This window comes from Neovison vison, chromosome 8 (assembly GCF_020171115.1).
Source record: "Neovison vison isolate M4711 chromosome 8, ASM_NN_V1, whole genome shotgun sequence".
Taxonomy (NCBI): domain Eukaryota; kingdom Metazoa; phylum Chordata; class Mammalia; order Carnivora; family Mustelidae; genus Neogale; species Neogale vison.
The window spans coordinates 107,698,884-107,715,393 of record NC_058098.1 but is presented as its reverse complement, the minus strand read 5'-3'; the positions used below and the strand labels follow the sequence as shown (position 1 = coordinate 107,715,393).

The 16,510-nt window shown below is 36.3% G+C and overlaps 1 protein-coding gene across 3 annotated transcripts in view; it reads right to left on the bottom strand.

Moving 5' to 3' along the window:
* Nucleotides 1-16,510, bottom strand: part of ANAPC1 (anaphase promoting complex subunit 1) — a 103,347-nt gene that overhangs the window by 46,314 nt on the left and 40,523 nt on the right. For all 3 annotated transcript variants that reach the window (XM_044261622.1, XM_044261621.1, XM_044261623.1), the window contains 6 exons: nt 13,645-13,723; nt 13,217-13,253; nt 13,054-13,124; nt 10,317-10,495; nt 6,814-7,028; nt 3,978-4,096 (listed from right to left, as the gene is read on the bottom strand). In XM_044261622.1, the coding sequence (XP_044117557.1) occupies nt 3,978-4,096; nt 6,814-7,028; nt 10,317-10,495; nt 13,054-13,124; nt 13,217-13,253; nt 13,645-13,723 (700 nt within the window). The remainder of the gene's footprint in view (nt 1-3,977; nt 4,097-6,813; nt 7,029-10,316; nt 10,496-13,053; nt 13,125-13,216; nt 13,254-13,644; nt 13,724-16,510) is intronic.

The following is a 16,510-nucleotide window of genomic DNA, read 5'->3' as shown; positions in this document are numbered from 1 at the left end:
ATGAGAGGATGCTCACCATCACTCATCATCAGGGAAATGCAAATCAAAACCACAATGAAATATCACTTTATACCTGCCAGAATGGCTAGAATGAACGACAAGAATTAACTAATGTTAGTGAGAATGTGGGGGAAAAAAGGAACCCTCATGCACTGTTGGTGAGAATGTATACTGGTATAGCCACTGAAGAAAACAGTATTTTGAGGTTCCTCAAAAATTTAACAACAGAAATATCATTTGATCCAATAATTCCACTACTGGGTATTTACTTTCCAAAAACAAAAGCATTAATTTGAAAGGATATATTCACTCTATGCTCACTGTAGCATTATTTACAATAGTCAAGATATGGAAGCAGCCCAAACATCTACCATCAATAGACGAACGAAGAAGATGTAGTATACATACGTGTACGTATACACACACACACACACACACACACACACACACACACACAGAGGAATATTACTCAGTCACTAAAAATGATGAGATTTTGCCATTTGCAACATGGATGAACCTAGAGGGTATTATGCTAAGTGAAATAAATCAGATGGAGAAAGAAAAATACCATATGATCTCACTTATATGTGAACTCTAAAAAACAAAAGAAATGAGTAAACAAAGAGCAGAATCAGTACTATAGATACAGAGGATAAGAGATGATAAACAGAGAGAAGGAGAGTAGGACAATGGGCAAAATGAGTGGAGGAGAGTAGATTTAGACTTCCGGTTATGGAACAAATAAGTCATAGAAATAAAACATACCACATTGGGAATACAGTCAATGATATTGTAAAAAAACTGCATGGTAACAGATGGTAGCTATACTTGTGGTGAGCATAACATACAGAGTTACTGAATTACTGTGCTGAAACTAATCTACAGCTGTAAGTCAACTATACTCAAATAAAATTTTTTAATAAAAAAAGTTTAAAAACAAGATAATCCATTATCCTTTTTGCTAATACACATGAAGTTATGAAAATGGATACCAATTTAACTTTATACAGATCTGATTAGGACACCCACTACTTCAAATCTGACAGAAGTAAGCTTATTAAAAAATAAAATGAAAGCTAACATCACAGTCAAGCTATATGAATAATAAATTTCAACCTGTGATTGATGACAATGATGTTACTTTCAAACATGTCAGCCTATATTTTTCTCTGAACATTAAATACATTGTAAAAAGAGACAAGGACCTTTATAAATTTGTTCTCTTACTACATATGTTTGTCTCTCTATATGTTTCTAATTACATGCCCCTGTTAAAAATGCCAAATTGCATTCAGATAGTACTATAAAAAGTATCATTTTATAGACCTGAGTTACCCAGTGAACCATAAAGAATATTTGTTAAATTAAATTTTATGATCAACTTATGTAAGAATACTGTAAATTAAATGTTCATAATGCTACTAAGCTCTCTTTGAATTCCTTTCCCTGAGTCTTCTGGTTCTCTTTTGGATCTCCACTGTGTACATGGAAATACTGAATGCTTTTTACATCTTTAATGTTCTGTATAAATTAGGTCAGGTCTTAGATGAATATTTAAAATAACTATTCTAAATATTGCATAAAATTACATAGTTCACTACAAGTTTGAAAATATGGTTTTAAAGGAGTTCTGAAGTTATGTAAAATAAATTTCAGATAGAAGCACAATGTCTTAACTGGAGTATGTATACACAAACATACAAAGTGAAATATATTTGTTTTTACCATTTGCTTTGTGTACCTAAGAGCTAACTCAAATACTGGTGTATGACAGTGCCACAATGGGCGACAAGCTCATGAGGTATACTTTCACCTTCTCAAAAGGCAGAGAGATTAATAATGAAAAAACAAATGAACTTTCTAAAAGAATTCATCATATTCACCAGAGTATTTACACACAAGAGAAAATGACAGGCAAAGGGAAAACCAAATTTTCTTCAGTAAGAATAATGACATACAAAAGTACTGATATCAGTGTGAGTTAAGAAGCTATTTTAAGAAAGTATCTTGATATGAGGAAGTGGTGATGCAACATGGGGGCTTAAGTGGGTAGGAGAAAAATTAATGAAACAAGATGGGATTGGGAGGGAGACAAACCATAAGTGACTCTTAATCTCACAGAACAAACTGAGGGTTGCTGGGGGGAGGGGGGTTGGGAGAAGGGGGGTGGGGTTATGAACATTGGGGAGGGTAGGTGCTTTGGTGAGTGCTGTGAAGTGTGTAAACCTGGCGATTCACAGACCTGTACCCCTGGGGATAAAAATATATGTTTATAAAAAATTTAAAAATTAAAAAAAAAAGAAAGTATCTTGCATGTATTTTAAGAATGTTTGTTTGGCGGGGGAGGGTTACCAGAATGGCTAAAAGAATAAAAGTTCAGACTAATGTCAGAAATACATTCTAAACATGCAAATTCAACTAAATGTATGCAGGGGGAAAAAAGATGACTCATGTATTTATTTTTTTTAATACCACCCTAGCATTACTGCCCAAATTTAATACATTTTAACATTTGCCAGTTTTACATGAGATTCTTTTCTTTTTAACTCAAATTCTTTATATGGAAACCTCAAACAGCTGAAAGACTAACAGAAGGAACACCTATATAGCCCACTCTCCATGAAGATTCAATAATTAATTCAGATTTTGCCATACAGCTCCTTCTCTAAGAGAGAAAACAATACAAATATTAAAGGTAATTCTGCCTGCTATGTCTCTAAATAAGATCAGGGCTCCACAATAGGTATAATATTGGAGATGAGAATGTATTCTTCATTCAGCTGATCTCATTTTCCATATGTTACTGAGTATGAGCTCTCCACGTATCTGAATGGGACCCTAGTTTTTTTAAATTATGCAATTTAAAACATTGTGGAATTCTATTAGTATATATGATTACACTATACATTACTACGTGTATGATAAATACACCTCGTACAGGTCTCATAAAACCACACATACTATACCTTTAGGAATTTTCAATGATAATTTCAACTGTACACAACTGTCACCTTTAGAACATATTCTCACCAGCATCAGGTATGAATATACACTATAAAACCCTTTCCTAATATTGATATCAATATTAGGAAAGGAACACACTTCTATCTCACAGAAGTAAAAATTCAAAAAACAAATCAGAAAGGTAATTTGACAATATGTTATATCAAAACCTTAAAATCTTGCTGCGCTGGTAGTTCTACCTCTAAAGCAATTAATATAAATAAATGACTATAACCTGACAGCATATTTATAATAGCAAAAAAATGGTAATTTCCAACAAAAATCACATTGTTTACCTATACTATATTCCACCAGTAAAAATTAAAATGAAGTTGATTAAAAATATCTGTACATAATACCTACCTACCTACATATATACATAATTGTATACCTATGTATGCTAGATATGAAAGGATGCTTACTCTAAATCTGAAAATAATTTCTAAAACAGAGTTAAATTTTCTGATAATTAAAAATATATAAAATCATAAACTAGAAGAATAAAATTGATATATACCAAAACGTTAACACTCTACCAAGTGGGACTACTATATTATACTATACTATACATGAGCATTGTTTCTTTCTGCTTAGTATCTTTTTGTGTTTTTGTACAAGGATCATATACTCATAATAAGATAAAGCAAAACACATTAAGATACAACGTTTTTATATATTATACTTTAAGATTATTTAAAGTCCAGTAATCTCACTATCATCATCTTTCTAAACCTTCCCAAGTGCCTTTTTGTATCATGGAACAGTCTCATTAAAAGTAAAATTTAGTAATGGGCTGCATGTGACTTTCCACAGTGGTTAGTCTGATTTCCTATTTGTGTTCTAACATCCGTTAGAGTGGCTGATATCTTAATCAGTAGGGACATTACTTTGGTTTTAACTAAAATAATTCAATAACTCCACTAAAAATATACTTAACCATTTTCCTTTCTCACTGAGCCCAGAATTTAACATACCAGTCAAATTCAATTTGGGTATAGGCAGTGGTTCCGTTGGAACAGGATGGTATGAAAATAAGGTAAACATTCCTCGTCCTACTGGAAGGGCCATAGTTCGCTGACACAACTGGAGCAATCTATAATTAAAATCAAAACCAACATGTGAAAACTCTTTAAGAAAAAAAAAAACCTGGAATATAATCTGTAGTTAAGCATTCCAAAAGAAAAACTGCTATGTAAGAGGAAATCACATCATAGTAAATTCATACAAAGATGTAGATGAATCATCCAAACATGGTTATTCTCATTTTAATATTCCTGTTCTTAGAAACTCTAAGGGAGATACACATTTCTTTTGTTCCATACTTGCTTTGAGTGAAAACCAGTCCTTGAGTGAAAAACTTGGTCTATAAACCAAGCCAACTCTCCCTCAGCAACCAAAAAGAGAAACCCAAAATGCCATTCTGATGCTAACCTGATCAAAGGAAAATAACATGTTTTGGGTTTCCTCATTTTGTTATTTTCAGTCTAGCTGCCTTCAGTATATCTGGGATCCTCCTGCCATCCCTTTTGCCAACATAGCCTCAGATGCGCCACTTCTGCAGGCGCCTGAAGGGCTCAGTCAGTTAAGCATCTGCTTTCGGCTCAAATCATAATCCTGGGGTCCTGGGATAGAGTCCCACATTAGACTCCCTGCTGAGCAGGGATTCTCCCTCTACTTCTCCCCACTGCTTGTGATCTCCTTCCCTTTTTTTTTTTTTCCCCTAAAGATTTTATTTATTTATTTGACACAAAGAGAGACCACAAGTAGGCAGAGAGGCAGGTAGAGAGAGAGGGGGAAGCAGGCTCCCCGCCAAGCAGAGAACCCAATGTGGGGCTAGATTTCAGGACCCCAAGACCATGACCTGAGCTGAAGGCAGAGGCTTATCCCCTGAGCCACCCAGGTGCCCCTCATGATCTCTTTCTCATGCTCTAACAAATAAATAAAATCTTCAAAAAAAAAAAAGAAGTGTCACTTCTGTGACCTGACAGAAAGGAAGAAGTTCCTATATTAGAAGTCAGTGGATTTCATGGTGTGTCCAGGGAAACAAGAATTAGTTTCACTTACATGATGGCTAAGACTTACAGGATTTTATTTTTCAAATATCTTTTTTTTAATATACATATTTTTAAATTTTATTTATTTGACAGACAGAGATCACAAGTAGGCAGAAAGGCAGGCAGAGAAGTGGGGGAAGAAGGCTCCCTACTGAGCACAGAGCCCAATGCAGGCCTCGATCCCAGGACCCTGAGATCATGACCTGAGCCGAAGGCAGAGGCCTAACCCACTGAGCCACCCAGGTGCCCAAGACTTACAGGATTAATAGCACTATAAATGTTATACTTAGAGTTAAAATGGCTTCAATAGACTATATTTTGAAACTAATACACCATACTTAACTTGTTTCTATGTAGCCCCTTAATGCAAATTCAAACAGGAGTTGTGGAAATAGGGGCATTTATAACGAGGAAACACTCAACAATCAAACTCTTGTTAAGGTATTTGTGTTGTTAAGGGACAGAAATACCCAAGCAGAGGCTAACATTTTTCTCTTCAAAGCTATTCATAAGCATGTTCTCTCCCTAACTTGTACATACATACAGCTGCTTTTCTAGTTTTTCTGGTAAGAAAAATCTGTTGGTCTCAAGGTTATTTAGGAATAGTGCCCCATGTTAATTTAGAATCTGAAAAACTCAAGGCCATATCCCACAGAACTTTTCAGCAGAAACCAGAAAACTGTAATAATGAAAACAAAACACTGTAATCCCTTCTGAGATGTCACTGATTATAAAGGTTAAAAAAAAAAAAAAAAAAACCTAGCTTCATATATCAATAAACTCAGTTAATAATCATGGCTAACTGCACTAAGCTTTATTACATACAGAGCAGTGTTCTAAGCACGATATAGACATAACTCATTCTACACACAGAGCAACCCCATGAGGTATGAATACTACAATTATGCCTATTCTTAAAGTTGAGACAACGGAGGCAGCAAGAAGTTAAGTAATTCATGCAAAGACACCCATCAGATCCAGAGTCCACAATAACAACTATGTTTTCACACAATTTCTCTGTCCCTCAGAGTCTTCAATTATGGGTGACTAACACGTAAATAGAGATGGAGAGGAAACAGTGAGAGGCAGATTAAGACGAACTCAGATCTTCAGCACCCTGCAGCTAGGTAATAGATGATCCTTCTCCATAAAGCAGGACCACCATAAGCAATGCAAGGAGAACCAGAGAATAATGGTGAAAAGTGACAGGTGACAGAGACACGGCAGGTAATAGGACAGGAGAGAATTTTCAAATACAAGTTGAATTGTCCCAAGGCAATGACTCTGGAATGTCACAGGATAGTTACTACTGAGTATTACTATTATCAAGGGATATAATATATGTTAGAGATTGGCAGTAGAGAAGATTTATAGAGTATTACCTGTCACATCAGGTAAAAAATACTGGTATAAGCTTAAGCTACACTAAACACACACACACACACATTTTTTTCCTCCTCAAGATACAGAAGAATGAGTTCAGAGTTTTGCTTTGTTAGTAAATTCTTATGGTAGCTAAGCAAAATGGTCTGAGTCACCTTTTCTAAGTAGCACAAAGCTGTATTTTAGGAGAAGGAGGATCACTTATGTCATCAGATACTCTTGGGTTACCAAATGCCAAAATATTTTGAAAAAAATGTATGGTTTACCGAGGTTGGATAAAAACTTAAATCACATGGTACTTTTAATTCTTAACTATCTTTTTAGGGTTTTCAGTGTTAAACACTGATAACAGATAACAACATGCCTCTTTTACCTGTTCTCTTTTTCCTCAATGAACTCGTGGTCACTGAGTTCTGGGTACTGTACTACATTGACACGGACGGGATGCGCACTTTGAAGAAGCCTTCGCACGTCCTGCACTCTTAAATCTTCACTCCATATTAATGACATAACCTCCTGATTCATGTCATTCATGCCATCATCTTCCTCCTCAGTTTCTGTTCCTGAAGGAACATCTGATGAGAGCACCTGAGTAACAGACTTGGTTGTAATAATAATTTAAAAACCAAACACCATGCACTTACTGACACAAGGATATACACGTGATGTACTTGAGTTAAAATGGCTTCAGTGGGCTATATTTTGAAACTAATACACCACACTTACTTGTTTCTATGTTAAATCACATTCCATGTAGCCCCTTAAAGCAAATTCAAACAGGAATTGTGGAAGTAGGGGCATTTATAACCATCTATCTCTCTATCATACAGAGAAAATATGCATTCCAAAGCAAGGCTGGTTTGGGTTCCCATGTATATTAGGGCTCTTATCTAGAAGTCTTTTTTAAAAGTACAATTATATTGCTCACTTGGGAAAATTCTTTTTTGAGCCAAGGGAAACACATTAAATTTAGGACAATAGTCAAGAAGCTGATTCCGGGGGCGCCTGGGTGGCTCAGCGGGTTAAAGCCTCTGCCTTCGGCCCAGGTCATGATCCCAGGACCCTGGGATTGAGCCCCGCATCGGGCTCTCTGCTCAGTGCAGAGCCTGCCTCTCTCTCTCTCTCTCTCTCTCTCTGCCTGCCTCTCTGCTACTTGTGTTCTCTGTCAAATAAATAAATAAAATTTAAAAAAAAAAAAGCTGATTCCATTGAAACATTCTAAATAACTGATAAAGATCTAACTATATCCTAAACTATATCTTAAGATATAGTTATCCTAACTATATCTTAAAAAGGAAACGAATTACTGCAGTGGAACATGAAACCCACTCACTATTACTAAAGAACCCATACAAACAAATATTATCTTTGATTAATATAAGCAGAAGAAAACAACCTGGAAGGATATAAGCCAAGGGCTGGAGGAAGTTGAACAATATTTTCTTACTTTAGTACTTTAAAGATTTTTATTTTTATTTATTTATTTTTTAATTTATTTGACAGAGAGAGATCACAAGCAGACAGAGAGGCAGGCAGAATGAGAGAGAGAGAAGCAGGCTCCCCGCCGAGCAGAGAGCCCGATGCGGGACTCCATCTCAGGGTCCTGAGATCATGACCCGAGCCGAAGGCAGCAGCTTAACCCACTGAGCCACCCAGGTGCCCTTACTTTAGTACTTTAAATGGGTCATTATTGATTTTCATCTTTTTTTTTTAAGTAAGGATGTCTTAAAAATTTCTTAATCAGAAAGTGGCAACAGCAAAACAAATGGAAGAAGGTTAATCTCTTAATTATCATTCTGTCCTCAGAAGCTTAGCATGTGTTTTCCTATGAGTCTTCCCCATCAAAAAATTCAATCACACTGCAACCTTGATGAGCACAGTATAAAATCTTCTCATTTTCTCTCAAGAATTTTACACTCCTTTAACAAGATTAATTCCCAGTTAAAATGCTAAATTTTTGCAACATTTAACATGGAAGCAACATTAACCTATAAAAAATTATAGCAGGGGCGCCTGGGTGGCTCAATGGGTTAGGCCTCTGCCTTCGGCTCGGGTCATGATCCCAGGGTCCTGGGATCAAGCCCCACATCAGGCTCTCTGCTCAGCAGGGAGCCTGCTTCCCCCCTCTCTGCCTGCTTGTGCTCTCTCTGCGTCAAATAAATAAATTAAAATCTTTAAAAAAAAAAGTCAAAAAAATTATAGCAAATATGACTAATTAATCCCTTACTTAGTTCATAAATATTCATTATAGGTCCTATGGAATATCTAACTTTAAAAAAAACTATTCTACTGGGTGAGTTAACTATAAAGTATAGATCCAAATAGCTGATAAACTGAATTTCAATGAGTCATAAAAGGTAGCCTCAAATAACATAAAATATAACCTCGAATAATGGAACAAACTGAATTTAGATAGAATTACTCAAAACAATATCTAAATAGATCAAAGATTATCAATGTCATTTGGTTTTAATGCTAATGATACTAAACTGCTCTCACTCATAGTAACAAATGAGGTCTAAAGCTAAAACTTATCTTGGTAAAGGAAAGGATAATCATATTATTAGCAAAAAAAAAAAATGGTTTTCTGTTTAAAGTAGGACAAACACTAGTTCAACTAAGAGCTATTATATGAGTGCAGATTAAGAGAGAGATGTGCTGGGCCAACCCTGCTGGAGATGGAATCCCATGGAAACTGCTACTCTCATAGGTTGAGTAGGCAACTCTGATGTTAGAAATAAAATTTTGATACAGACTCTGAAGCTCTGAAGAAGCATCAATAGCCTAAGACCTAATGTGGATTATAAATAGTTACACCATTTTGATGAGTAGGTGTTGGTTCAAAAGCTAATATAAGATGAGGCAAGCTTGTGTTGTTCTCTTGGGGATATAAACAAAGTACAAACAAGCTGCCTGGGTGGCTCGGTTGGGAGTCCAACTCTTGATTTCCACTCAGGTCATGATCTCAGGGTTGTAAGATAGAGCTCCATGTCAGCCTTCAAGCTGGGTGGAGCCTGCTCAGGATTCTCTCCCTCCCTCCCTGCCCCCATCCACCCCGCTCACTCTTGGGGAAAAAAAAAATCCAAAGTTAAAGAATTACCAAGAGTGAGAAAACCATCCTTGAATCCTATGACCCTCAGAGTAATGCAGTGCTACCATTATGTTTTTTTAACTTAAACAGAGTTCTAGAAAAAGTCAAAATTCCATGTTTAAGTTTTAAAAGAGGCTGATTTTAAAAGAGAGATAATCGAAGAGTAATGATGTATTTCATTTTCTACTTGTAGGCTTCTCAGAACCCATTCTTTATAAAAGCAGAGGAAGACTGATGAAGGACAGAAAATCAGGAGGAATAACCTAAGACATCTTCTAAACAACTTCAGTGTATCTCATCCCAGCTCCCAAAAAAAACTCTTGCCTGCAACTTCAATTTTATGTGATTAAAGATATATTTACACCTATTTAAAAGATTAAATTCTAGAAATTCAACACATCAAAAAAGTATAAAAGAGAAAATAGTTAACATATTCAAATTGAAGATACTTGTGCTCCCTCTTTTTCTATGTAATAGTTATAAAGTAGTTAATTACCAGTACAGTACAAGTAAATAGTCATGGCAGTGGATCTACTGACTCAGTACTTGTCCTGACTCAAAGGAAAGAAAGTTCTAGGCAAGACAAAACCTTCACAAAATCTCTTATTCCCATGTTCACTTCACAAGTAAGAAAATCTGCCCAATAGTAAATCCCATATGGCATACAATGTAAAAGACAAACCGATATATCCACTTGTAAAAACACTTAAGAAAAAATTGAGGAGTATTTCTACTTTGATTTTGAGACTAAATCTGAACTTGGAACTTTCTATGTTGATACTCACAGATTTCCCTTTGGGTAAGTTTCCTTCACAGGCCTGCTTGGAAAGATCCTGACGTCCGATCAGGAGACAGACAGCTTCTGGCCAGTCTGAAGCAGGCTGCTCACGACAGTGGTAAATTGCATCTCTGATGGGAAGAGCAATTCCAAAGGGAAGAGTTTCCAAGTCTCTCAAAGTGAAACCTTGTGATGAAACGAAGGGAGAAAATGTTTCATTTAAACCTGCCACTGTCCCAATTATCCTCGGACTCTAGTTAATCAGTATCTATTCTGACAAAAGACAGATCGATTTTTTTCATCTTACTGCCAGACTAGTGTCTAGACAGCAAGCATTAGTATAAGAATGAAAAGAACTAAAAACAGCACCAGGGTGCCTCAGCCAGTTAAGTGTCTGCCTTCAGCTCAAGTCATGATTCCAGGGTCCTGGGATCGTCCTGCATCAGGCTCCCTGCTCAGTGAAGAGTCTGCTTCTCCCTCTCCTTCTGCCCCTCCCTCTGCTTGTGCTCCCTCAACTCACTCTGTCAAATAGATAAAATCTTTAAAAAATAATAATAAAAGAAAGAAAAACCTTAAGAAAGAGAGAAACAACCAGAAACCCAGAAATATTTCCCAGAGAGGAAACACAAATGGGCAATAAACATATGAAAAGTGATCAAGAAAACTCAAATTAAAATTACTACAATTATAATTTCACACTCACTGACCAATATTAAGGTAAATCAACAGAAAGTGTTCGCAACTATATAGAGCAATATAAATTCCCACCCACAGCTGGTGATGGTACGATCACTTTGGAAAACACATGGCAGGTACAGATAGGTCCACCTCTATGGTCCACTAATAGAAGTAACAGAAACTTGTACACAAGTGCACCAGGACACAACTATTAAAACATTCAGTAACAACACTATTCACTATGACAAAAAGAGGGAAGGGAGGAAACAGCTACTCTCATCAACAGAATGGATAAATAGTGCTGTAGTCAAACAATGCATTATGTAGCAGTGAAAATGAATGACCTACTGCTATACAAGTCAACATGGAGGAAGTAAGTGAAAAAAATAATTTATCTCTATATCCATTTATATGATGTTCAAAGACATACAACACGGATGATGAAACTACAAAAAAAAAAAGAGCTAATACAAAATTCAGGTAAGGCTGTGATTATGGGTAGTAGGAAGGTGGGTGAGAGGAAGGTTACATGTGGAGCAGAGTTGCAGGGCCTTCTGGTACACTAGTAATGTTCTACTTCTAATGGTAGGTAACCAGTATACAACAATGTTCACCTTACTATTATTTTCTACATACCCAATACATTCATATTTAAAATTTTTAAGATCCTCAGATAAAATTTATTTTTATAATGATTTTCTAAATTTTATACTATTATATATTATTAATATTGAAAGTTAATTATTGAGCTAAAAATAGTTCCTTATAACACTTTTACTAAATATTATACAGCATACAAATATAACTAGCTTATCTAATACTTTTCAGCATAGGTATCCTATCTATAATTTTATATGACAATTATTATAATTTTCCAAGGAAGCATACAAAATAAAAGCAAAAACTAAGTCATTTAAAATATTCTTTAAATAAGAATTTAGACAACCTATAATATTCATTACTTTATAACATACTATTCTAGAACACTGCCATTTTGTTCTATCTTCATATCCATAATTTAAAGTTTTTCTTAGTTCTTCATTTTCAAAAAAAATTTCTAGGGGCAGCTGGGTGGCTCAGTGCGTTAAGCCTCTCCCTTCAGCTCGGGTCATGATCTCAGGGTCCTGGGATCAAGCCCCACATTGGCCTCTTTTTTTTTTTAAAGATTTTATTTATTTATTTATTCATTTGACAGACAGAGATCACAAGTAGGCAGAGAGGCAGGCAGAGAGAGAGGAGGAAGCAGGCTCCCTGCTGAGCAGAGAGCCTGTTGTGGGGCTCAATCCCAGGACTTTGGGGTCATGACCTGAGCCAAAGGCAGAGGCTTTAACCCACTGAGCCACTCAGGCGCCCCCACATCGGCCTCTCTGTTCAGCAGGGAGCCTACTTCCCCTTCTCACTCTGCCTACTTATGATCTCTCTCTCTCTCTCTCTCTCTCTCTGTCAAATAAATAAATAAAATCTTTAAAAAAAAAAAAAGTCTAGTATTTTACTCCATTTAAAGCCCAAGAGCACCAGCTTTGGGAAAAGGGAATAGGGAACTCCTTTCTTCCCTTTCCCTCCCTCCCAACTGTATCCTCATCTTGGAGCCTAAATCACTAACCTATATTCTTCAGAGGCACCCTGAAATGTCTGTATAATTACTTTTAGATTTTGCCAGAAATCCTCCCTTCTGATATGTGAGCACTACAATAGCTTCAAGTTTGAATGTGTAATAACCACAGTCCTCCATTCTGAGGCCAGTCTGCAGAGTCACAGCTTTGACTGCTCTAAGGTGAGAGGCAAATAAGCAAATAAGAGGCAAACTACCCAGTAAGAGATAAAAAGCTGATATAGCAGGATTATGAGATGGAAGTTGTGACAATGTCAGGGAAAGGAACTGTGGCTTGATGGGCCACAATCTTGGTCCTGCAGGGCATTTGCACAGAGTGAGCGCCCCTGTCCTGCCACCCAGTTCTAGCTCACTGGGAGGAAACAGGGCCTACTAACAAAGATGTGTCTGCGGAAAGCAGGTGGCTCTCACCAGCATCTCAAAGACATGTAGAAAGTAACAAGTACTACCTTACCTACATTAGTCATCCAGACAACTAATTTTTCAGCTAGACTAGAAACTGATGTAGAATGCTTGAAATTAAACCTGTAAGGGAATGAAACATGAAGTTATTCAACAGTAAAACACAATAGTGCTTTCTATTTTTAATATACAAGTACAATCTGAACAAAAGTTACCTGTTTTCTTCTTGTTCTGCTTGTGACTTTTGAGGGGCTAAAAGGTAGCAAAATGAAATTTTATTTAGATAGAAGAACATGTAGAAGATATTAGGAAATAAAAATTCACAAACAACTCCTAAAAAATAACAAAATAAGCTGTCCATTGGCAGACTGGAAATACTAACTCTAACCCTAACCCTTTTTACATTCATTGAGAAAACAAAAAACTTGTTAAATCTGAAGTACTCCTGGTCTCTGAAAATCAGCTGTGGACTGCAGGCTACAACAGTACAAGAGGTCACCTCAAAAATGAGGCAAGACATGGCCTCTAAAACACACACTTAGGAAGTTTTTCATTTTTTAATTTCAACTCTGATATCAACATTTATGAAAATTTGTTTTGGAAAAAAATTCATTTTGGGAAGCCTATCACTACACTGACTTACCTATAGCTATTCTGGATAAATACTGTGAGGAATCCTCAGAAACAGAGTTCTCATTACCAAGTATGTAGAGTGCAATACTCTGCAAAAGGAGAAAATTAAAATTATTTGTTAAAGGAATGAGATATAATTATGTACAGGAAAATCCATCCATCTTAGGTATACAGCTCTGAGTACTGACAAACATTATGCAATAATATAACCAATAATACAATCACGATATACAACACTTCCATCACACCAAAAACTTCCCTTATAGCCTCTGTAGTCAATCCACTCCTCCTATACCCGGCACCTGAAACAACTCACCTGTTTTCCTTCCCTGCAGTTTTGCCTATTCTACAATGTTGCATAAATGGAATTTTAGAATAGGTAATCTTCGATGTCCTACTTCTTTAAATTAGCACGCCTCTGAGATTCATTCACATTACTGCATACAGCAGTGGTTTGCTTCTTTTTATTGCTGAGTAGTATTCCATTATGCAGATTTACCAAACTTTCTCTATTCATAAACCTGGATTGCTTCTGTTAGGTGAACCCTACCCCACACCCTTCTCCACTTTGGCCTTCAAAGTTCTCCTTTGAGTGTTTGCTACTTGCTACTACCACCAAGAGTTGTACCTGCAAGTAGCTTTTATTTTTTTTCTGGAAAAAAGTAGCACAATACTATTAAAATTTTACTACAATGCTGGAGAATCTTAAAAATCCTATATAAGCATCGCAAATGACATAATCCTGAACCTAACTGACATCATTATTTAACCAAAAAAAAAAGGCCATAATCTGAGTATCTATAAGTTGACTAACATAATTTAAGTTGGAGGTTGACCAGCTTGGTATATTCATATTTCTCTGGCTCCTCTTTGTGGCTAGCGACTATACCAAGTCTAACCCCCATTCAGCAGAGGTGGAAAGGACCAAGGTATTTGGTGGTTTCACTTAAATGTCTCGACAAAAGCATCAAGGGATGTGAAAGTTCTGCGATTAACCTGATCTTAATATTCTGTGAATGTATTTAATGCTACTGAATTAACTGTACACTTAAAGTTAAAATAATAAAGATCATGTTATGTCGATTTTACCACCATTTTTTTAAAAAAGCACAATCACCATTTTACATGTCTGTTTCAGAGCCACAGGTCGGGACTCTAAAGCTTCTCTCAACATGAAGCAAAGCAGAATGCAGAATAAGGAAAAGATGTGGGATACAAAGACATTTACATTCAGGTGGTATCTGTGGAGGAAACAAAAGCATGGGGTTCTCCTATAAGCCTAGGAAGGCCCCACCTCTGGAAAGCTACACAAAGGACCTGTAGGTCAGCTGCCCTTGGGAGAAGGGACTCACCTTTACCAAAGCCTTTGGTTCTATTTGAAGGTTTGACCTTGGACATGTATTAACTATTTAAAGTGAACTAATTTTTTTAAAGTAAGTAATAAAGTTTCTTTGGAGAAAAAATTCAAGCAGAATATTTTGTAGCTATAAATATGCTGAACATAAAATTTAAATGAAAAGGCAAAGGAACTAAAATAGCTAAAACAATTTTGAAAAAGAAGAGTAACAAAAGGAGTAAGTACACTAACCAATTTTTTTTAAGATTTATTTATTTATTTGACAGACAGAGATCACAAGTAAGCAGAGAGGCAGCCAGAGAGAGAGGAGGAAGCAGGCTCCCTATCGAGCAGAGAGCCCAATGTGTGGCTCAATCCCAGGACCCTGGGATCATGACCCGAGCTGAAGGCAGAGGTTTTAACCCACCGAGCCACCCAGGTGCCCCTACACTAACCAATTTTTAAGACTTACTATACACCTACAGGAATCCAAAAAAAAAAAAAAAGGAATCAACACAGTGTGGATAGCAATACTATCAATGAACTACAATAGAAAGCCTAGAAAGAGATCCACAATATTGTGGCAAATTCATTTCTGACAAAAGTGCAAAAACAATAGAGAAAGGAGAGTCTTCTCAACAAATGGTATCAAAAGAATTGGAGGGCTCCTGGGTGGCTCAGTTGGCTAAGCAACTGCCTTCAGCTCAGGTCATGATCCTGGAGTCCCAGGATGGAGTCCTGCTTCAGACTCCCACCTCCACAGGGAGTCTGCTTCTCCTTTTGACTTTCTACCCTCTCATGCTCTCTCTTACTTGCACTCACTCTCTCTCAAATAAATAAATAAATCTTTTTTTAAAAAAAAGAATTGGATGTCCAACTATCACCACTGCTGTTCAACATAGTACTAGAAGTCCTAGCCTCAGCAATCAGAAAACCAAAATAAATAAAAAGCATCTGAATCGGCAAAGAAGTCAAACTCCCACTTTTTGCAGATGATACAATACTTTATGTTGAAAAGCCAAAAGACTTCAACCCAAAACTGCTAAAAACTCATACAGGAATTTAACAATGTCCCAGGATATAAAATCAAAGTACAGAAATCAGGTGCATTTCTATACACCAACACCAACTTCTATACAGAAGAAAGAGAAATTAAAGAATTGATCCCATTTACAACTGCACCTGAAACCATAAGATACATAGGAATAAACCTAACCAAAGAGACACAGGATCTGTACTCAGAAAACTATAGAAAACTCATGAAAGAAATGAAGGCAGACACAAAGAAATGGAAAAAACATTCCATGCTCATGGTCTAGAAGAACAAATATTGTTAAAATGTCTATGCTACCTAGAGCAATCTACACATTTAATGCAACCCCTATCAAAATACCATCAACTTTTTTTAATGAAATGGAACTCATTTCATTGTACTCAAGGCATAAACCTAAAATTTTTGTGGAATCAGAGAAGACCCTGAATAGCCAGAGGAATGTTGAAAAAGAAAAGCAAAGCTGGTGGCATCACAATTCCAGACTTC